General features: G+C 37.0%; 1 protein-coding gene across 2 annotated transcripts in view; it reads left to right on the top strand.

Moving 5' to 3' along the window:
* LOC133524448 (uncharacterized) overlaps positions 1-25,292 on the top strand; it is a 77,726-nt gene that overhangs the window by 10,588 nt on the left and 41,846 nt on the right. For both annotated transcript variants that reach the window (XM_061860486.1, XM_061860488.1), the window contains exons 2-3: positions 9,204-9,391; positions 24,023-24,120. In XM_061860486.1, the coding sequence (XP_061716470.1) occupies positions 9,204-9,391; positions 24,023-24,120 (286 nt within the window). The remainder of the gene's footprint in view (positions 1-9,203; positions 9,392-24,022; positions 24,121-25,292) is intronic.

Here is a 25,292-nt window from a genome sequence, read left to right as displayed (position 1 = left end):
CAGACTGATCCTACTGACCTGCGGTATTTAATACTGAAACGTGTCGCTAATGTCTGCAGATTCGATCGGAATAGGTCTGAGCTCGAAAAGACGATTTACTTGCGGGCAGGATTTTTTAAAAGTAATTTGCAGAATTATATCGAACCGGTCGTAAAGGGTTATTCCCCCCACAATCCCTACTCACCCCATTTTACGGTACTATATTTTCACTAACCCGCTCACCCGCTCCGTGCAACCGCGTCAGACAGCGAACGCCCTTAATAATGTATGGAAATAGTGACGTGTCTTTTCGTAGCATCTGTTATTCTGAAACGATTTTCTATTCGTTTTGCGTTAGTCGATGTAGGATTGTCATTTTGGCTAAGTTCCTGATGACACGACTCAAGGTCGTGTCGAAATAAAATGAAAACCATATCAAATTGTTATAGCAGAATCCGTCACCCACGTTCACATTTCCATATTAATAACGTTTTCAAACAGGCGTACACGTGACGTGTATGTAGTTCATGTTATGCGTGAAAATGTTGAGCGGAATCAAATAATAGACTTGATTATTTTCGTCAGGGAATAAGAGCGCAATGTTCGTACTTGTATTAGCCCGAGTGAGACGCACGAGGCGAATAATAACCAAATGACTTTATTTAGATATTAAAATTTAAGTTCTAATTGGCCTCCAGCTTACTGTCGTCTAAATTTTATATAATGCCCCTTTAAACATTGTATAAGTTTTTGGTAAAAAAAAAAACATTTTTGGTACAAGCTTTTATCGCTGACTGTACTTTTCTTTCCACAGGCAACTCAAACTCATCGAGACAATCGTAACAACTCAAACACAATTAGTTTGCGTTGTTTTATCACAAAGTTTCCATGGCCACCTGCTGTCTCCATCATCAGATCAGCTCCATGTCACTACTATATTGCATTGTCATTTGATTTACACATGTAGGTATGCAAAATTTCAACTAAATCGGAGATCGGGAAGTAGGTCAACTTTAGATTCCAAGATTTGATCCACACTAATAACAAGAGCAAGTTTAATAAAAGCTTGTAAAATGGCTATATTTTCATCAGTCTGGCCTCTGGAGTGCAGTTTATCTCCATAACAAATTGTTGATAAAATTACCGGTTTTCAATTCCGATATAATTCCAAACATCAATATTTAGTTGATCAATCAAAAGTTACGAAAAGCGGGCGTCTTTCTTTTTGACAGTATAATATTGACGGTTTGTGTACATTTTACCAAGACTTTAACCATACAACTATTAAGGACTTCAACAAATCATACTTTTAAGGATAGCAAGAAAGCAAGAAAATGCTATAACGTCCAATTCTTTTATAATATCCACAGGAAAGATAATGCTAAAACGTTTTTACCGCATTTCCTATTATCCACAGCATATGGATGCGGCAGTCATTTTATAATAATATTGGCCATCCATCTTTTTTGAGCTATCTTAGATGTCACTTTTTGTGGGGTCGCTTCTTATGAGAGCGAATCACATTCTGCTGGAAATGAAATTTGATATCGTTTTATTAGGCATGCTTTCGGTTTTTCCATAATCCAATACTAACAGAGAAGAATAGCATTTTGAATCTAACGAAATAACGAACTAAATAATCCGAATTTAAGAAATCCGAATTTAACGAAAAACAATAATGAACTAAATCTTAAATCAGTTTGATTATGATGTCGATCGCTTCAGCATATCAATCAATCAATAACTTTAATTTGCAATAGAACATTCTTAAATGCAAGCAAATAATAATAATATGGCTTATATTATATGGCACACAATAAAGTTAACAAAAAATAAAATAAAACAATAACAATGCATTACAGCTTAGGATGTCAGAATGACATGTAGGCACAGTATAGATGTCAACTATTATTATTCCGAATCATATATTTTCATTTATAGCATTTGCAAAATATTATTTTATAGAATAATAAGGCTTATTTATAAAGTAACCTTTTAATTCAATTTCAAATGTCATAATATATTCTTGGTTTATTTGTTTTCACTCTTTTGAAAAAAAATAAAAACTTTTAGTCTGATTTTGCAAATTTTGAAAAAAAAAAGGAAATCCTATAAACGTGTTTAACAACGAGTATGACAAAGATGAATGAAATGCGAAAAAATATCAAAAATAACAGATTTTTACGTAGGTATATAAATAAATGTGGCGTCATAGAGTACGCAGGTAAAACAATTGACATCAAAAACAATTGAAGTCATACTATCTGTCATTCTTCAGACGAGAACGGGAAAAGATGACGCCGGTGGCGGTTCCTGATTCAAATCCACTGGCTTGCTTAAGATAAGGAATGTAACGTGTGCTATGATTTGTAATCAGTCTTGTCCAGTAATGACTGTGAGCTGAATTATTCATTGAAAGCCCTCGTCATCCGCTATTGAAGGTTCTGAAGTGCTGTCTCTAGTATGATACGCCCACGATTCCCGACCGATTTCAAATTGTTTTGACCGCGCACTCTATGACGCCTTGGCGGAACTGCATCGGACGCCACTCAGGAGTAACGTTACACCCTAGCTTTGTCAAATTTTATGTTTTGTGCTCCTTATATATGAGTATAACCTATCTATAGTTATATAACATCATCGATTTACACTCTGGTGGGCGCTGCCTCTATACGGGCCGTATGGACAGCATTTGAACAGTTTGACGACCTGTCTGGCCTAGTGGGTAGTGCCCCTGCCTCTATGAAGTCGATGGTCCCGGGTTCAAATCCTGGTAAGGGCATTTATTAGTGTGATGAGCACAGATATTCCGATTTTCTGTTACTACTGTTTGACTATTACTTATTCTGTGCCCACGGTTTATAGCCAAACAAATTTGTCAGAAGAAAACTGCGCGAAATTCAAATTTTACTTGGTAAGCCCCTACCCGCCTACATTTATTTTTGCCGCTTTTTCTCCTGACGGAAATGGCTTGACAGACTATATTATATTAACTTGTCGAAAATGGCTAAAAGTTTTCGCTTCAAGTATTATAAATACAACACACACGCCTTACAAGTCGGTTACACCGATGTTATTCAAACTTTTTTCAATGCCATGAAATTATATTGATCCCGCGAATTCTATTGACCCCGTTATACACTCCAAAATACACCAACATAAATCTTTTTAACTTCATTGATCCTTTTTCTTACAATATCCATGACCACTATTCATTGAGCCTTCAAATACCAAGGTACTAGAGCATTTTGTAAGTAAATAACACGAACCCGTGGACTATACAGAATGGTTAATTTTTACACGATGGCATATTGCCAGAAAGGCAAGGTCTTTGTGCCTATATGGCTTTGAGGAAAAGGGTTACAAAACATTCTGTATTCTGTTCAGACTTACAAATTGTTTGTAAATATTTCACACAATATAATATTTCTTGGTTAAAAATATTTACTTTAAAACAAGTTATACTAACATAGGAATATCGTATGATTTTGCTAACCATGGTGTAAAAGTAAATAACGTGTCGTGTGCAGTTTCATTATAGTTGACTAAACCGTTTCGAAAAGAATATTATAGTTGAGTTGGGAGCCCATACATGAAAATTACCCAATTACAATTTGGTATACGAAATCTTAATTCAAACATTACAGTCGACAAGTAGAAACAATATTTTACGTATGTGTGTGGGTTACAGCATTATTGTTTTCTAGCGAAGATATGCGTGTTTCACAGCAACTAATCTTAAAAATAACGTGTTTGTTTCATCGTCTCTGTATTTTAATATTAGGTATATCTATGATTCGACGTCTAAGAATGGAATAAACATTTATTCAAAAGAACCCGTAATCGACTTGATTTTTGGCAACGTATGACTTTTTAGCTGATTCGCTTAGATATTTTGAAACTTTGTCGGTGAAATACTTATCTGTAAAAATCTTAGTCAGCTAAATATAATATCTTTCAATCCCCGAGGCAGACGAAAAGAAAATGATATTTTTTCGTCTTAAATGAGTCTGTCTGCTCTTATCAGAGTTCAGCCATGCAGTTTCATTAAACATTGTGCTAAAACTTATTCTATATGTCACATTACATTATCTTTGGTGGAGGTCACCTTCTATACCTGAAATAATAAAATAGATTTGGTATCTTTTGGTTACATTTTCAATAATAAGAGTTTTATTTGTATAATGAATAATAAGTAATTGATTCTTATGCTTTGTGAACTGTTATATGAAGTATGGTTAATATTAGGTTAATTATAATCTTTTATAAAGTTCTCTCTTCTTCTTCCTCGCGTTGTCCCGGCATTTTGGCAGGGCTCATGGGAGCCTGGGGTTCGCTTGACAACTAAACCCAAGTTTTGGCGTAGGCACTAGCTTTTACGAAAGCGACTGCCATCTGGCCTTCCAACCCAGAGGTAAACTAGGCCTTGTTGGGATTAATCCGGTTTCCTCACGATGTTTTCCTTCACCGAAAAGCGACTGGTAAATATCAAATCTGTGGCCCTAGTGAAAAAGGGTACAAGTCTCTGGCAGTTTAGGTGTATAAGGGCATAAGTGTTACGTGGAACTTACACCCCTTTACACCTGCGATTACAAGTTTTGGCGTAGGCACTAGCTTTTACGAATGCGACTGCCATCTGAACTTCCAACCCAGAGGTAAACTAGGCCTTGTTGGGATTAATCCGGTTTCCTCACGATGTTTTCCTTCACAGAAAAGCGACTGGTAAATATCAAATCTGTGGCCCTAGTGAAAAAGGGTACAAGTCTCTGGCAGTTTAGGTGTATAAAGGCATAAGTGTTACGTGGAACTTACACCCCTTTACACCTGCGCTGCCAGAGACTTGTAGCCTTTTTCACTAGGGCCACAGAAATGTTATTTTGCACATAATAAGTTCCGAAAAACTCATTGGTACGAGCCGGGATTTGAACCCGCGACCTCCGGATTGCAAGTCACACGCTCTTACCGCTAGGCCACCAGCGCTTATAAATATCTAATAATAATTTATTTTATAAAGTTCTTTATTTACTAATAAAAGTTAAATCCAAATTACCAAGTCAAAGGAATCAAGGAGTTGTTCCTTAATGAAGATAAAACTGCAAAGGATTTGCAAGTTAAATAGGATTTATGAGTGCTTTATACAGTTATTTGTTTAACAAGGGCGTAAATTTTTGATTTAACTCATACTAATATTGATACCCGAGCAAACGAAGAATTCAAAAAGTGGAATCTTGAGCGTTGCGAGGGGGTCAAAGCACGAGGGTTAAATAACTTTGCTAGCAAGTGAAACCCACAAAAATACCACATCAACGGAAAAAGAATACTAACTTAAAGACATTATAAATCAAATCCAGATGAACGTTATTAAAATAACATTCAAAATCATCTCTTAAAGGTCAATTTTATTCGCCCACATGAGTAAAGAACTCGAAATTTCATTCACATTACATTCATCAGATTACTTTGCCACGTTTGTGAATAAAATGAAATCCTGTTCATCAGTTCTTGAAGATTAAATAGAGCCTGTTTTATAAGCTCGCGTGGTGCCATAGTTATTTATTTTACAAGGGGGCAAAGTTGTTCTTTAACCACTGATGCTAATATTGATACCCGAGCAAGCGAAAGTTTCCAAAATTGAACTACGAGCATAGCCAGTGGTTCGAAAAGTGGAATCTTGAGCGTTGCATGGGTTTCAAGGTATGTAAACAAACTTTGCCTCCGAGTGAAGCGCAAAATTTATCACCACACCTACGCGAGGAAAATACTACCTGCGTAATATCAAACAAATCAAACCAAATTAAATCCAAATGAACGCCATATAAAACGTATAATTCAAATCATTTAAAAGTCAATTCCAGCAGCTAACATATGGAAACAACTCAAAATTTGCAACTTTATCAATACTTTTTGAACTAACAAGAGGGCCTTGACCAGTTGGTGTGGTGAAATAGTACATTACTATAGAGGACGGGAAACGGCCGAGCGTAGCGAGGTCGAATAGGGAGACGCGGCCGGCAACCCCGTTTCCCGCCGAGATTTGTATAGTGCTTTTCTCAAGCTTGCAAGGAAATAATTTAAAAAATAATAGGATGATGATGATGATGATGATGATGATTGTTTCATGTCCTAATGTGATTAGGTTATTCAGTGTGTGGGGTATTGAAGGGGAACAAAAATGTAATTATTTTGGCGCTACCACGCACGCCATTACGCATTTTTCTTTTCTTTTTCTTTCTTTTTTCTTTTTTTCTTTTTTGTGTTTTTTGTTGTTCACGAAAGGGGAAAGAGAATTTGATTATCTTTACGCTACGACGCACGGTTTAGGAGATACAGCCCCTTAAAGATTTCTGCATGACTGAAAAAAATAAAACTTTTTGGGGCTGTATCTCCTAAACCGTGCGTCGTAGCGCAAAAATAATGAAAATTTTGTTCCCCTTTAAAATCTTGAAGTAATATTTAACAAACACAAAAAAGAAGAAAAAAAAACACAAAAAAGACAAAAAATTGAAAAAAAGCGTACTGGCAGAATGTTGCTTATAGGTTTTATAGTTGAATGCCTAGACGTGTATTTCCGGACCTAATTTGAAGTAAGTCATGTCAACATTTCATTACAAGTTTGAGAAAAAATATTTTATCGCATATTATGCTCGTCGAAATAAATACAGAATGATGTCCAGTAATATAAGTAGTTAAAAAAAATATTAACTATCTGGAATCGAAAAAGTAATTAGCGAAACTTGGAGATGTCATTGAACTTTCAATCTGCCTTTGATATTTCAAATTTCTACCTAAAAGGACAAAGAAAAGTAAAAATTACTTTGCTTTTAATTAAAATAGGTTAAATACTTTTAAGCGGCGCCAATTATTTAGCAGAAAGGAATTTAACAACCTTTTAATGAATATTTTAGCGTTATTACTTCAGTTATAATTGCAGCCTACTTATTGAGTAAAAACAATTTGAACTAAATTATCAATAAAAGATTCACAATAGTACATTACGAAAATAGGAAAATAGGAAATTCGAAACGAGTGGCGATAAATTAAAACACGACCGAAGGGAGTGTTTTAAATCGACACGAGTTGCGAATTACCTATTCGCACATGTATCGTACAACGTTTTACAGTACATATGGCCCTTTAAATGTTCGACACAGTAACGTAATATGCTACTTCTCGCACTAGTGCTATAAAGTAGCCCCATATGTACTGTAAAAGAAGGTTTCGTTTTCAAATTTGAGGAAGGATAGATAATATTTGTAGCTTATTAAAATATACAAATTGACCAAGAAACTATAATACTGAGGTGAATTCTATTCGATTAAAACATTTAGTATGTGCGTTCATTAAAATGTTTTTTTCACTAGTAATGAATTTACGAGTAACATTTTTGACCGAGTGAAAGATTCCCCCCTACAGGTCACATTTCTCGACCGAATCTTGTAAATTTAGGTAAGAAAGTTCGATAATTATGCAGTTTTTTTATAGCGATGAGGGCTGATGAGATCAGAGTCATAGGGGTTTACAAAGTTGACAGCTCACAGATCCACTAGTTTACATATAAGTGTATGTTCAAACCAGTACCTACCATTCAAATTCATATAATTCAAAACAAAAAGGGTTGGCAGGCATCCAAAGCTGATATCACTTCTTATCGAAAAAACTGTTCGCTTTGTTCTTTTGAAAACTTTACCCCTTTCAAATTTTGTTTCGGCGTGATTACAAATTTTTATCTTACAAACTTTTACACATTGCATGAATTGCGTCTTTTGTCAGCAGTAGCAGCAGTTATTATTTTAATTTGAAAACGCCTACGTTGAAATGTAATGTGTATATATTATATTTCAAGCAAACAAACACAAACAGCACCCATTCACGAGTATAACGCGTATCTCAGCCATCGCCTCCCTCAACCTTCATTCGGGAAAGTAGCCACCCGATCAACGACGTCACCGTATAAGCAAAGATTTTTAAGCGAGCATGACATGTTCAAGCTAACGGGGTATTTATTTATTTTTATTTATTTTAGCCTTGTTTTTCCTCTATATAATTTGATTTACAATGATATTGTGATTAGAGTGCATGCAATTTTTACAAATGATAATTTTTAATAATAGCAAAAGCAATTTCAACACAAATAATTAGTTATAACTTTTTTATCAAGGACCTCTTCATAGAGTAAAGGCCTCCTCCATTTTTCTCCACATAGATCTGTCATTCGCTTTATCAGTCCAATTTTTTCCTGCTACTTTTAAAACCTCATCGAGCCATCTCTCTGCAGGTCTGCCTCTGGGTCTCTTGCCTGCAGGTCCCTTCCATAAAGTTATCTTTTTGGCCCACCTGTCCTTGTTCATACGGGCAGTATGACCGGCCCACTTCCATTTTAATCTTTTGCTGTGCTCTAGAGCATCAATCAATTTTGTTGTTTTTCTTATGTCAGTACTTTTCTTTCTGTGTCTCAGTTTTAGATTCAAAATGCTCCGTTCCATGGCTCTTTGGGTTGTTAAAATTTTATGTCTCGTCTGTTTGTTGAAAATCCAAGTTTGGGATGCGAAGGTAAGATGCAGGAATCCAATATCTTTTTCTTTAATTTAATAGAAGTCTTTGACTTACTTACGGGGTATATTAATATTTAAATAATAATAACATGTAGATGTAAGACACAACATGTTTTGCTTGTTTTTTATATAATATATAAAAAAAAAAAATAAGTTATTTATCGACGCAAAAAAATTGTACTTACAGCAAAGGATAAGCAAACAAAAAAAGACACATAACGACAATAGGGACAATAGAGTCCATTGTTGACGGTATAGCTACACAAAATAACTAGCTTAAATTTACTTAGAGATCTAAAAGGTCTCTAAGTGTCAGAATCATATATTATAATTTTGTGACGTATTAGGCCAACACTCATATAACATTTTTGCTTTTTAAGACCTCAGGAATGCGTAGTTAAAATCTGTCGGGTTTAATTGGCCAACGGTATATCGCGACTTTCATTCCTACTAATATTATAACAGCGAAAATAATTATGTCTGTCTTTCTGTATGTCAATCTTAATATTACCCCCTCACGCTTAAATCGCAGAGGTGATAAAGATGAAAGGCATGGAGATACTTTGAGGCCCGAGAAAGACGACATATTTTTTATAAATCGTCATCATCAATCCATGCAGGCGAAGTTGCGGGCAGAAGCTAATATATGATATATTTCTCTATGTTCCGCAGCTTCCCCCAGTTCGGGCAAGCCGGACCGCCGCTGCCGTCTCCGGCGCTGGTGCCGCAGCCGCCGCTGTCAGCTATGGCGTCTGTTGCTACTGCCGTTCATCCCTATCCTCGCCCTGATTGTGCAGACTACACTATCGTTGCGGAACAGCGTTACTAATGGCAGAGAAGTTGCTGATGTGGAAGAGCAAGTGAGTCCTAGCATGCTCCTAGATATAAATTGGAGCTTTTCAAATCCAGCGTTGATGCTTCTTCCTCCATATCGTCACTTAACAGATGAGATTCTGGACAAATAATTACCTCTTTGAAAAAAGTTGTTGCCACAACCGCCATTGCAACTGCAGCCGTTCATTCACATTCTTACCGTGATTGTGCAGCCAACCAATACCTAATAAAATTAACAAACAAAAGTATTAAACACACTCCTAATGTAACATCATTAATTAATCAAAACACGCACACTATATTTTTCTTACCTGATGACCACTATGAGATCTTTAAAGCTATAAGGAACCTAAAAAATACTCCGTCTACGGGCTACGACGGTATTAATGCAAAAATCCTGAAACTAACTGCAAATATTATCTCATTACCGTTACATCATATTATAAATTTATCATATACAGAAGGGGTATTTCCGGATAGGCTCAAGATTTCAGTAGTGAAACCGCTTTTTAAAAAAGGCGATAAATGTGACATGTCAAACTATCGTCCTATCACTTTAATCCCTGTCCTATCCAAAGTTTTTGAACGTTTAGTATATAAGAAAATAGTCGCCTTTTTAGCCAAGCATAATTTAATAATCCCTAAGCAGTACGGTTTCCAAAAGAATAAATCAACAACACATGCCTGCTTCGAGCTAGTACGAAACATTACTTTAAGTTTAAATGATAAAGCAGCGGTAGTAGCACTGATGCTAGATATGAGTAAGGCGTTCGACTTCGTCTGCCATGAAACCTTACTGTCAAAGTTATATAAATACGGTATAAGGGGACAAGCATATCTTTGGCTAGAAAGCTACCTCAATGAACGGCAACAATGCGTTGAAGTTACCAAAGTGGTGAATAATCACAAGGAATCATATAATTCACCCTACGTGGTAAATAAATGCGGCGTGCCACAGGGAAGCATACTAGGGCCGATATTGTTTCTATTATATATTAACGATTTACCTAGAGCCACACAAAATGATACGATACTCTTCGCAGATGACACAACAATCATAATTAAAGAGATGAATGGTGATTCTCTATGTCATAATATTACACAGACGCTAACAAATGTTACGAAATGGTTAGATGATAATAATCTTAATGTAAATCTAAAAAAAACACAATTGATCCAATTTCAAACTTACAAAAGTAAATCTTTTGATGTAACTACAGACTTCAATAGCGTGCAACTTAAGGAAACTGATGCTGCAGTTTTCTTAGGTATTCATATGGATAAATTTTGCAATTGGAAAGCCCATATCAACTACTTGTGCAATAGGCTAGATCGTTTTGTTTATGTCTTGTATCGTTTGCGTTCTATTGTCTCTGAAGCGGCTGCAACCGCAGCCTTTCACGGCTATGTATCTTCACAAATTCGATACGGCTTAATAATATGGGGCAACTCTACCGAGTCCGATAGAGTATTTAAAGCGCAAAAAAAATGTGTGAGGTCATTGTGCGGGGCCCACTACCTAGATAGCTGCAGGCCATTATTCAAGAGAAAAAAGATACTCCCTTTACCATCCTTGTACGTCTTTGAAATGTGTAAATTTGTTAAAAATAATATACAATTATTTAAAAAAAAAGCCAGCGATAAACGGCACAAATACGACCTAGAGATACCGATGCATCAAAGGCTAAAGCTGTTCCAAAATAACTGCTACTGTATGGCTATAAAGTTGTATAATTCTATTCCCGTTGGTATAAGAACACTAGAAGGAAAGGCTTTTGGAAAAAAACTGTACAGTTTACTGATGGAACATTGTTTTTATAACATAAATGATTTAATACAATATTTTAAAAATAATAATGTTTAGATTATTTAATTAAGTAATTTGACATCGACACATATTAATATTTGATTTAAATTTTTGACATTTTAATGGAATGCTTGTTTTGTTTGTAATTTATTTTCGTGCTTAATATTCGAATGCTGAAATGCCAGCCAGACATGTAAAGAACTGTACAGTAAACTATGGGAACATTGTTTTTATGACATTAGTGAATCAATACAACATTTTAAAATTCATACTTTTTAGATAATTTAGTTTAGTAATTTGACATTGACACACATTGACATTTTTTTTCCCAATATTTTTCAGTACGGCTTCTTTTATATTTGTAATTTATTTTTGTGATTAATATTTGAATGCTGAAATTCCAGCCGAACATGTAAAGAACTGAATTTGTATACTAACAGCTTATCAACTCATGTTTTATCAAATAAATGATATAAAAAAAAATAAAAAAAACGCTGTCGCTGTTGAACAGTGTTATAGTCGTTCGATTTTCAGCTGGCTCGGAACGGCTAATCCTTTGTCTATTGTTAAGTAAAACTACATGACATGTGCTACTACCTGCATAAAAAATGGTCCAGTCACTTTAACCTATGGAAATTGCGATTTCTTGTGTGGTCCCTCTACAGTTAGTGAGTGCCGGCGAGTCGAACGCTAACGAACCAGTCTAATGTCCAGTGTTCTCGAGATGCGTAACAAATACGTTATCGGAGAGCGCACTTACACTGGTTTTTGAGCGTTGGACTAGCCCGCGCTCAGATGCCAATTAGAAATATACGACCCTTTTTTTTCAAGTTAGTAGCACGTGCGGTTTTACTTAACAATAGACAAAGGATTAGCCGTTCGGGCTACCTACAAATTGAACTTAATTAAGTCAGTTAAGTATCGGATGTTGAAGATGAAGAAAGTTGTAGCGAACACATTCTAAGCAATAATTTAGTTTATTTTAAAGTATAGTGTAGTGCATAACCTATGCCGAAGACCTCACAAACCCTCATGTTTCCGTCATTTCCAAAAACTGAATCCACATAGTTATTAAGCCTGCTCACAAGATTTTACGGAATTAAAGGAGAACAGTTGGGGGATTACCCAGTGCTAGTGATATTTTAATATAAATATAAATTATGAGGTATAAAAAAATACTTGCACTGCGTGTGCTATCAAAATCATTGAAGACTTGTCTTGGTCTAACTCTATGCATTCATCTCTTTCTGCTCAATACAAAATAACGTAACAAACGATGACATTTGGTGGAAACGAAGATGTTTTGGATTGTTTCTAGAATTAGTCTTATCGCCTGCGTGACCGCTATTTTAAAGCGTTGACGTCATTTTCTATCTGCATAGCTCCCACGGTCTTACAGTTGACTGCGTATTGACTCCTATTCATGTTCAATTATTCAACTATAATAAAATATATATTGACGCATAGTTATATTGGTATAATTGAGTAGGAAATATTAGCGTATGATATTAGGTATAAGGTAAAAGTGGGATAGTTAGTTGCCCGTCTTTTTAATCCATACGTAAAAGAGCAGTGTTATAAAAAATAAAAAAAACAACAGGTTGGACTCCGGGAGTGCCGGCAGAAGTGAAAACTTGAATAGCAATGTTGTGCATTTTTGATATTTAGGAATGGTTAGGGAATAATTTTGCACGAATTGCTTTAATTATCAGTATAAAAGTACTATCATTTATGTGGTAAAATACAATATTCATTTATTGCGCTATCGTACACAAATATGACAATTTATATTACATTAAATATTAACACTTCTGAACTATTACAATTATTTAACATTGAAAAGTTTATCTATCAGAAAAATCAACTTCCATCCATAAAATATCCATAATTTCAACGACTACGTCGTGTCCGACTTACGAATTTTCGATCTGTCGATCACGTGACCTGTCGCGAGTTTAACATTTTTTTCCCCATCCCAAAAAGTGCACAGCGCCGCTAAAGAAGTTTTCACTTCAAAAATCTTTTATTTCAAACCGAGTCCATGTCAAAGTCCATGTACACATTAATATTAAAATTACAAATAAAAAAATATAAATCACAATTACAAATTGTTTGACGACAATGATGTCTGTCTGTGGCATCATAGCTCTCCTACGGATGGACCGATTTCAATGCGGTTTCTTTTACGTGTGAGCCAGTTTCCTTGCGCTGTTTCTTAGCTGTTTGATATAAATCGTTCCAGGCAGTTGAATAATATCAGCTCTTTTCCAAAATGATGCCTTATTTGGCATAAAATGTTTTTTTTTTTTGGTTTGTATATAGGTATAGTGCTTTTGTGCATTTAAAATGGATTGGGAAGAATGCAAGAAGAACGGGATGATTTTTAATATGGCAAATATACATACACCGCTCTCGAAGAGAGTCAGTTAGCACAAAAAAAACAAGTACACATACTTTTACTATTTTGTAACTTACCTAGTGCTACCAGCTAAAAATTAGTTGTTGTCATCGTAGTAACTTATGATCAAAATGGAATTGATTTTGCCTGCATAATGTGCAAATATCTCTTGGTAAATATAAAAAAAAATTGTTGTCATGCGTGATAATAATTCAATACCAGGTTACAAATACTAAGAACCAATACCTTGTTTTGACAACTCTCAAATGTATTGTTTTATTTGTAAACGTTACAAACCGATGGCCCTGCAAAATGCCCCCTCGAGTGCGTATGCAAATGTCTATAGAACTGAATTAGCAAATATGTCAGTCTCAAACTCGTGGTAAGGCTACTGAAACACTTCATTTATTAGCAACACTTGTGCTACTGCAACGGGAATACGGGAAGGTTAAAATGGAGGTCGCTGACTGGGGTACTTTGTGACGCTAAAATGCCTATCAAAACCAAAGGCAAAGTATTTAAAACTGTCGTCAGACCAGCTATGCTGTATGGCTCTGAATACTGGGCTACCTTGAAGAAACATGAGCAACAACTTCATTCAGCGGAGATGAAAATGCTTCGTTGGGCAGGTGGCGCAACCCGCTTAGAGTGCGGAACGAGTACGTACGAGGATCCTTCAAGGTGGCACCTGTAACTGAAAAACTCAGAGAGGGCAGACTCCGTTGTTACGGTCATGTGATGAGACGGGACGACCACTATTCCGTGAAAACCGTGCTCAATATCACCACCAAGCAGAGCAGGGGCAGACCTCTGGCTTCCTGGTGGTCCACTGTCAAAAGAGGACATTGACAAAACGGGACAGATTATCCTGGCGCAGACGCATAAGAAGGTCCGACCCCAAATGAAGTTGGGAAAAGGGCAAGGTGATGATGATGAGCTACAGCAACGCTTACCAACTTGCATACTGTTATTGATGTTGTTTAAAATTATCCCCTTTTGAAGATAACCCAATAAAACTTTTTGGACCCTGTCCAATTTCGTCACTTCTGCACAAATTGCGTATATCAATTGTCTGTATTTCTGTAATTGAGACAAATTGCTTCCTGTAGCCATTAATGGTGATTCGTTCGTATTAGTCACTTGCACGTGTTTTATACCACAATAGATTAAAGTCGACCAGTATGTCAACCGATACAATTGTCGTAGCGACAATAAAAATAAATTTAGAAACCTGTAACTTCAATACATATTATGTCAAAATCGTTACTTAAAAAAAACTTATTCAAACGTTAATATTTTTGCTATTTACAATTTCACATGCAGATTGCATAGTATCAGGTTCACGTACAGTTTCCAAAATTGCAAATTTTCCACATGGAAAACATTAGGAACCTTTTCATATTATTTTATTGAAATCGAAATTTTCCATTTACAAAGTAAAAGCTAGCTGCAAACTTAGTACCGTTTCGGTATATTTCTATCAACTTCAACAAATACAAAATGTTATACACGTATTTAATAACTAAATCTTTCATAAATCTATTGTGTGTTAAACCTCGTTTGTACTGAAAAGTGTAAATAGATGACTAAAATTTCTGTCAGAATCCTTATCATAGTTATCGTACACAGACAAGAGATTAACATTCCGAATAAATCATACTTAGTTACAATTTTTTGCACTGATCGATATAATTATTTTTTACTAGGTTCTCAGTTATTTTACTGTTCAGCTAATATAAACTATGCCCAAGTTGACCTCATTTTTTAGCGATGTCACAAAGGTGCCGACTAGTTAGTAGGAATTCCGTTATTTTATTGAGGAAACGTACGGAATAAATTGCCAATAATTTCAGTAGCTCATGTAATATATTGTTTTGGTTGTTGCGGGGTCAAACCCCGGCTCGTACATACTAATGCGTTTTTCGGAACTTAAGTACGATATATCATTTGTTATTTACCAGTCGCTTTTCGGTGAAGGAAAACATCGTGAGGAAACCGGACTAATCCCAATAAGGCCTTGTTTAGGTACTCTCTGGGTTGGAAGGTCAGATGGCAGTCGCTTTCGTAAAAATTAGTGCCTACGCCAAATTCATCGGATTAGTTGCCAAGCGGACCCCTGGCTCCCACGAGCTGTGGCAACGTGGGGAAGAAGATTGCTTTATGTAGGCACCTAGGTAATTTTGAACTAGTAAAAATAATAGCTTATTTCAAGATTATTGAAGATTTTTATTGAAGACAGTAAAATATTTGACCGTAAACAGTTGTATTAAGTAGTAGTATACTCGTAAACGCAGCTATTTACGCCCACATAGAGGCAAAGGGGTAAAAAACTAAAAATCTTATTCATCGCAATTAATTTTTTTGCTACTTGTGATTTTTATTATGAAGAATTTTATGTAGCGTGTATGTTTATTATATTACTATTCACACATAATTATATTGTACACATTTACATATACACGCGTATTAAAGTATGTCTAGTAAAGGCTTTAGTCTCGAGTAATAATACTTTTTGATATAAAAAAAAACAACGGGTTGCACTCCGGGAGTGCTGGCAGTAGTGAAAACTTTAATATTAACGTTGTGCATTTTTGACATCTATTATACCTACGTAAATAAATTTGATTGTGGAAGATATTTTGAATGCGAACTTAAGTGTTAATATATAACATATACGTCATATACATAGTAATTCATGAGACGTGAGCAGGACTACAGCCTACACAATCAGTAAATGTTAATGAATCGTTCACCATCATATTAAGTAAAACAATCACGCTTCTTTTCTGTTATTTAACTCTTTGGTAAGGAAGAATTTGAGTATCTACAATCATGGACACCCAACAACACAAAGATACAATACAACACTATTATCAAAGATTAAATCTCTTTAACCATTATGACAGCACTTTGATTATGAAGAAAATAAAATCTCACACTCGAATGAGATACGATTTTTCAAAAGTAACCAGGCTTAAATTTAATTTAATTTTTTTTTTGGCATTAAATTTGCACGTCACCATGATGTCACGTGTCCGTCTAACTAATCTTTCTTTTTCAATCTGACGGTCACGTGACACCTGATGCGAGATTATCATTTTTTCGCCATCACAAAAAGTGCACAGCGCCGCTAAAGAAGTTTTCACTTCAAAAACTATTAAACATGGAAAAAATAACTGTCTTGGGTGGGACTTGAACCCACGACCACTGGATCACTACCAATCCCACCCAAGACTGAATTTTTTCCACTTTTAATTTATTTATAAGCTTAATAGCATCGTTCGCCGTCGTTTCTAATTAATACAAAATCAATGTTCATCTTATTCCAGTCAGTACTCCGAGTTAAGAGGCTGTCAACACCCAATGTCCTTGAAATTGATGTTACTTAAACAGTTTTTTTAAGAAAGACTATTTGTTTTAGTCAAGTAAGAGAAATATATGTTCATATTAATTATATTTCAAAGACCGTGGTTGTACTCGATACACGATTGAACGAAATCGGCTCGATAGAAAATAATTGCAAAGATTGGTCTTAAAATCACAATTAAACGGTTTTATGTGTTTATTGTTTTGACTTATGGGTCTGCAATTAAAATCACAATTACAAAACATTTATATCTAAACCGTGGTTGAGTAAAATATTACACTAATAATCCATTTTTTTTTATTTAAATATTTTTCTTATTATTCCCTTGCCCAGGCCCAGTAACATGCGACAGTGCTATCTCATTTACTCCGATACAAATAGACAGTGTGCGCACTTTAGGTATTGACAGCCTCTTAAGGTGATCATGTAATGTAAATTCTAAGGTATGCAAAACAGCGCCAGTATCACGTTTGAGTGGCGGCCTCAAAGCGGAAAGCGAGCCCACTAACGCCCCATACACACCTGGAGGCGGAGCGTAGAGAACGAGCTGCGAGCTGTTGGACTGAGCTGGAACGAGGCCAAGACGGTTGCTCAAGATAGAAAGGCGTAGAAGAATCTTGTGGAGGCCCTATGCACCAACGGGGTACCCTAGGCCCAACAAAAAAGATATAAATAAAAAACAAGCCTCATGTAAATTGTGATAAAAACAATAGACAAAAAAAATAAAGCATTAACATTTTGTTATAATATTTCTCATAGAAGTTACAAAATATGGGATAAGACTGAGATGCGTCGAGTAGATGACGATCCGATTATACCACCAGATAAATTTATCCATAGCTCACGACTAGCACTTCAATTGGGGATTGACCATTTAGCGTCGAGGCACAACTAAAAGGCACTTAGAACAATGTTATCAGTCCTAAAAATATTATAATATTATATTCGGAATAGGGGATATTACGCAAATCTCTGCGTAGAGGGCGCCACTACCACATTCTGAGGGCTTAGACTCTTAAGTGAGGAAAGAGAATCGAGAAGAGTCGTGGCAGAAATGGGAACTAACATCAATTTTAAAAGGCAATCAAACCTTAGACACCTGTCTAATAAAAAGTAAACAAACTTCTGTTGTTTATATGTCATTGTGTATTTTTATTTACAAAAACAGCACGGTTTGTGTATAAAATAATATCGAAACGCGCTAAAATTCTACATAGTTAAACACGGGAAATTAAATTTTTAAATTATTTCGTTTCGTCAGCGGAAAAGCGGCTAAAAGCTTCACTATCGACTTGCAAAATATACACAGAACCTGTTTCAGCTATAACGGGTATTTATACTATTGTATTTAATATTGAGTTATTATCTATTCAATAGTCCCCCTAATAATTAACCTCCGACAATAAATCGGTAAGTATATTCATACAAAATGTATTAATTTACAAGTCATTCATTATCAAGTAACTTGCAGACAGTTTTGATTTTGCCATTTCATGCATATGTACATGTAATTTATTTTCAGGATTGAGTAAAAGTACAGTATCTCGAATTTACCCTTTATTAGATGATATGCACTAATTTGTAATCCACGTATCAGATTCAAGCAAATCCGATTCAGATGAAGATGGTTCTACGAGTCTCTTTGGTTGTTCTGAAGCTAGCTCACTACGTGCTAGCTCAGTCATCAGTGACATTGAATATTTAGAGTCAAGACTTCGTTTATAATCAAATAAAGTTTTTATTGTTTAAGTTCGTATACTATATTTATTTGTACATATTCAAGTCTGATGCTCAAAATACACATTGAGCCAATGTAGCACAAATTAATTGTAGGTAAATATTATTGCAATGACATAAGGTCCACCGAAGGTGCACCGAAAAGCAGTAGCTTTTGGTAGTAGTAGGGGAATGTCGGGTGGAAAACGTCCGTCTGGGCGTCCCAGATACCGCTGGAGCGACGAAGTCCTAAAAGACCTGTTCGCCCTCGGAATACCCAACTGGCGTGAAGTGGCGCAGGATAGGGCAGAGTGGCGCTCTCTTGTGTCAGAGGCCAAGATCCTGTTTGGGTCACTGAGCCAGTCAAGAAGAAGAAGAAAAGAAATGACATTGAGCAGGTTCTTAACTAGTTTTAGTAGTTTTGTCAATTAAACTGTCACTGTACTTCCTGGAACATAAAAACAAACGTTCGGTATAACCTCTAGATAGAAAAGAGAAATGGCAGTCACTCCCGTGAAAACTAGTGCCTGCCCTAATTCATAGGACTCGGTTACTGAGCCGAAACCAGACTCCCAGAGAGAGCCGTGGCAAATAACGGGATTCAAGTACCATGATGTTTAGTGTCGTACTATAGCTTCGTGACAGTGTTGTCAGCATAACAAAAACCATAAAACATCTCTGGCACGCCCTCAAAAAAAAAACATTTATTTACCAACTAAATTAAGTTCACATTATTTACCAGGGGCCCCCGCACTAGGTGAGACCTGTATCGCGTGGAACCAGTTAGATTTGTACAGTATCTGAATTTAGTTACTTAAGTGTAGCATGCAAGTTACAAAAATCACTAAAAATTATACTTAAATCTTTGCGTACATTATAAACTATTACTTAGTATAGCTTCTGTCTCCACGTAGTTAAGTGATTGAAGAAAGGTGTAGGTAAGCTTTTTGGCCTCAATAACTGATCTGCCTTTGAGATGACAATGCATTAGCATGGCATTGTAGGTCGAAGCCTTAAGATGGTCCCCAAATCGTTTACCAAAGGCGGAGAAAACTTTCGGAACAGGTAAGTTAAAGATTCGCTTTTTGAGAAGCTAGACGTAACAATTCATGAGTGTAGACGATTTATGTGTAAGTAAGCAAAACGATTCTGTGCAAAGTTGGAAATCGAAAGGGTATCTTCAACATGACTTTCAATACAGAACGTTGAGCCCTTTCCACTTCCAAGATCGTGGTCTTATGAGCACTGCCCCACACGGTAATGCAATAACCAAACACTGACTGGCACAGCGCGATATAGACCATTTTGATAAGAGAGCTATCGGCAGAGTTGCGTAACTTTTTGAAAATTGGGATGGATTTCCTAACTCTCACGGCAAGTTTATGAATGTGATGCTTGAAATCAAGTCTTTCATCCACCAGCAAACCCAAGTACCTTATAACATCCGCACGCTGGATATGGTTGCAGGTACAGCTGTCAGTAGTCGGATCATTGCAAAGGTGAATTTTTAATATGGGGTCAAATGTAGGTTTAGACGCGGCGGTTTTGTGAAAACAGAGAAAATTCGTTTTTCACTATTTATAGGTAAGAGATTTGCACGAAACCAGTCAGCGGCAATTTTCAAGCCTCTTTCTGTAGCGGCGACGACATCTTCCCAACTCTTATCGTTAAAAAGTATTACAGTGTCGTCAGCGTAACATATTATTTCAGACTCTTCTCTTTCCGCACAGACGCTATCACGAAACACGAAAATCAAAATTTTATTATCTGCCTCTCTATCATTCCTGCATATTAGAGCGATAAAGAGGCCAGATAACGAAATTTCGATACAAACGGCTTTGATGCATCAATGTCATAGTACTTCTTCTTCTTCAGGTACCATATCCTCTACGGATGTCGGCTACCACAGTCCGGAACTCTTCTCTATTTGCAGTTTTTCTGCCCAGCGTGGCAGCGTCCATTCCCGTCCAACTCCTAAGGTTATCCATCAATGTAGTTTTTCTTTTCCCTCTGCCTCTTTTCCCTTCGATTTTTCCCTCTATTATCCCTTTAATAATATTATATTTGCTATGTCTGTATACATGTCCAAAGTAAGCGGTTTTGTCATAGTACGAACTTCTCAAAAACTGTTTAAGGCATAGTATGTATAAGTTACTCTATGGTTTATGTGATGTAATAGTGCTGCTCTCTGGCGGCAGACCATTGTAGTAATACTCCCTATTACGGAAGGCTTTTGTCTTATCCCTGTTTTCAACTTACCCCAACGCATCTTACCGACACTAGTTATTCCCATGTAATAGACCTTTGATCCTTTGAGTAAAGAAAGACGTTTTCTGTCAAAGGATACCCTTATCTCAATAAATTCCCCGTAGGTAAAGTATTAAGCTCCGAGAACACGGCGCTTAAGCGTTTATTCATGCTTGCATTGAGCTTGTTATTGAGTTAAGGTATTATTTAAACATCCGGGCTGGGAAGCTTCTGCATCCAGTAGAGTGAAACGAGATAAGGACTATAGGGAAATCCAAAGTTGCATACAAGAGCAACTTTTATGCCTCACCATTTATAATGTCAGGTGTTAGACCCCGTGCACCTCCATGATTTTGCTTTTAGTGATCTTTGCAGGCAAAAGATCCGATTTGTACATCGTCAATGAGACTTACTTGCGCCCTTTTTCTGTTTTTAAAAATCCTTACAAAATACTCGTCAACTCATGCTTGTTTCTTTTAGAATGGAATATTTGATGGTTATCTAAGGCATGACAGCCGCAGGTGCCTTATATATTATAAACTATATTGCAGTTTTATTTCACAGATTAATTTCACAGATATTACATAATTATAACAATAAACTATAAATAAACTTAATAATAATAAAAAAGGCTACAAATAAACTTAATCAGTTCGTGGACTGCGACCATATCTACACTACATATTTACTTTTAATCCACATCGATGGCAAACAAGCATACGGCCCGCCTGATGGTAAGCAGTCACCGTAGCCTACGGACGCCTGCTACACCAGAGATATTACATGCGCGTTGCCGACCGTTTAAAAACCTGTACACTCCTTTTTTGAAGAACCCCATACTGTAGCCCCTCGGGAAAACCTCGGCAGGAAGCTCGGTCCAGTAATTACATATACTAATCTATAGCTCGGTCTACAGCCGAAACGGAAAATTCTCTTAAACCGCACAGTACGCGACCATTTAGGTTCTAAGGTGTGAGGATGAACACCCTGCCGCCAGCGAGGGAGCGGTGCGGTGACAGAAAGCGGCCGTTGGCATCATATCAAACAATTCTTCAGAGCACAGCCCATTGTACAAGCGGTAAAACACACAAAAGGAGGCAAAGTCTCTCCTTAGACTTAAAGGTTCAATACCACTTGTGAATTTGGGATCGTCGACGATTCGTACAGCGCGCCTTTGGGCTGAGTCAAATGGTCCAAGCTGGCATGCAGGTGCTCTTGCCCAAAGGTGACAGCAACCAAGCAAAGGTGACAGATATAAGAGAATGTTGCGCCTGTGAACTGTGAAGATTCTTGCGGCCTCCTAGGGATCTCCACAATGAGTAGCTATATTTGTGCCCGGTTCTCATCTACTTTAACCACCCTAGTCAGGGGCCTTATTTTGTGATCCAGTTCGAGATCAGAATACTTAAAATAAAATACTAATCTATGATAACGCCATGCGATATACAATTTAGCTTGCATGACGTTTCTATTATTATTTTGACAAATAAAATAGAAGCGACTATAATATTTCTACTTATTATCTCAATGCCGCCGACTTAAGTTCATTAATTAGGTACTATTTGTTTCTCATAACGGACAAAAAATGGAATGCCTATTTTCTAATAACTACACAAATGATGCCATTGGTTCCTCGCTACATTATTTACCATATCTTCAAGTTGAACTAAAGTGGGGGAAGTAGGAGGCAGTGGTGGAGGTCCTTTTCCCTAGAATTTCACAGATTATTCCATTGGTTCCTCGTTGCATTATTTATCATCCGTCTGGTTTAACTAGCGCGTCACGCGGAGGCGAGCGCGCGACTTGACACTGAACAAATTACTGCCGGAAAATATTTTACATGGAAAAATTGAGGTTAGATCACCTTTTAGCTTGTTGCTGGGCAGGATTTTATCTAGCACTTAGGCTATTTTTAACTACCGACGTAATGAAAGGGGTGTTATACAGTACTCGGTGTTAAATATTGCACATTAGTCTTTAGAAAGAGACTATTGGAGTCGAAGTGGTGCTCAAAGGCCCGCAAAACCCCCAAATAATAATAAGAGAGGGAGAGAGACCACGCTTTACGTAGCTTAAATTCCGATACAGTTTTAAATTTGATTTGATATTTCGAAAACTTAATTAGCATAAAAAAACATCCCGTTGAATCAGCTCCACGCATAACGGTCTACACACAATGGCCGTAACGGCAATTATAAAATGTCATTTGATTGTTTAGCCACAAATTCAATCTGCTGTTCAATGAATGTTATGGACCCATTAAGGCTGGCTTTCGAATGAGGCGGAGAAGCTTGGTGGATTTAACAACTGGAGAGGACGCCTTGTCTGTAATTTTCTGTACAAAACAGTCTGCTGATTTTTGCGGGGGAGGGGCATGTCAAATGTACGGCTATTAGTACTTTACGTACAAGTTGCCATGTCAGATAAAAGTCAGTCCATACAATACATATGACCATTGGCCGAGATTTCCGACCGACGTGTAAGCTTTTCAAGGCGACTTTAGTTGTTAAATGGGATGGATCCTCCAAGTATCAGCTAGCCACCTGAGATTCTATAGACACACGCGCTAGGAAGCTTTTTGGAGATGCGGGATTGGTAGAGGCTAGGCTGCAGAGCCTAGAACACCGTAGAAAGACAGCCTATTTATCGGTATTCTACAGGATATATTTCGGGGAGTGTGGATGGAATTACATAATCTAATCCTCCCCATCTTCTGTTCTGTCACCGTGGGACTAGACGCGGACTTGCGTTTTACCCTTACGTCGTTACTCTGCTACTGATTCGCACTAAACGCTACGCATCCAGCTTTATCATGCGAACGGCTAAAGAGTGGAATTCAGTTCCTGCAAATCTATTTCCAGTCCACTATAACTTGGATCTTTATAATCGAAAGTGAATAGACATCTTTTAGGTAAGCATGTTATCCTAGACTGCATCGGCACTTACCATCACGTGACATTGTGGTCAAATGCTTACCTTTTCCCAATAAAATAAAATAATTACAACCAATGTTATTGTTTGACTCTTTTCATCTCCGCAACAGAGTGCTGGTGGGATAAAAATTGCCAGAATATCGTTTGCTAATAAAATCTCGAAAGTAATTCAGTTTTTGGTTTGTACAGGTAAGCAGAGCTACAGAACTTGGCAAGCTTGTGACGAGACTGCAGCAGGAAAGGTCAGAAGTAGCTTTCTTCATCTTCACCAATGGGAGTACGTTAAGGTAACTTGTTAATTACCGCAGGGGCCCATTTCACAAACGGTATTAGACTAATATTATTAGTCCACGAACTAAGGGCCCATTTCTCCAACGGTATTAGCCTAATAATATTAGTCCACGAACTGGGGCCCATTTCTCGAACGGTATTAGCCTAATAATATTAGTCCACGAACTGGGGCCCATTTCTCGAACGGTATTAGCCTAATAATATTAGTCCACGAACTGGGGCCCATTTCTCCAACGGTATTAGACTAATACTATTAGTCCACGAACTGTCAAGTCGTATGGGTTACCATAGCAACACACCAATAATATTAAACTAATACTGTTCGAGAAATGGGCCCCTGTCAAGTCGTATGTGTTACCATGGCAATTAGACTAATACCGTTTAAGATTTATAGATATTTGTTCAAACTTTCGTGATAGTTGCTATTGTAACCGGGCATATATGCATGGTACCTGTTTAACTTGTTTTGATCCTGAACAAAAATGGAAACGATTAGCCATAAAAACAATTTATGTAATAATCAAAGTTTTTGTCAATGAATTTAAAAGTTATGAAAGGTCTCCTAACACCATTATTATATAGTGTAGCAGCACGGTATTGTGGTTATTCCTTACTGATGAATTTAAATTAATTTCATCTTTCTCCTATTAAAAAGCCCTTGCCCTCACTAGCACGGGCGAATGAACAATAAGGTATCAAATTGAATTTTAAATTTTGAAAACAAAACTTTGGGCAGGGGTTACCCAACTATGTTTGCTCAGCGTTGGTGGAACCATGCAGACTCAACCAACACCAGACCAGTCCGCATCGGTCTGCTCACGCTTGCTCCCGTTGAAGCTGCTCGTTAGGGAGCGAAACATGTCGAACAATCTTTTACTTAATACATTCACTTGCAGCGGCTCGCTGGGCGGGTTCGCTGTTCGTAGACGCTTTTCACTGTCACTACATACGGGTTTTCCCATGCTATCGGCTATAAGCTCGTAGCGCGTAGCTGGCGCTGGCACTGAGGTCATCCGCTAGCCGACGCGGTTGCACGGAGCGGGTTAACGAAAAATAATATGAGCAACGCTAACTTGCGCGAACGCGTGTGACGGATTTTACCTACAATGGCACCCGCGTTCGTGTGCCTGTACGTGAACCCGCGCCAGCTAGCGTACGCCATGAATGT

The sequence above is a fragment of the Cydia pomonella genome, chromosome 13 (assembly GCF_033807575.1).
Source record: "Cydia pomonella isolate Wapato2018A chromosome 13, ilCydPomo1, whole genome shotgun sequence".
NCBI classification, from domain to species: Eukaryota; Metazoa; Arthropoda; class Insecta; order Lepidoptera; family Tortricidae; genus Cydia; species Cydia pomonella.
Note: the sequence above shows the minus strand (reverse complement) of the source record. Positions and strands in the feature narration are given on the sequence as shown.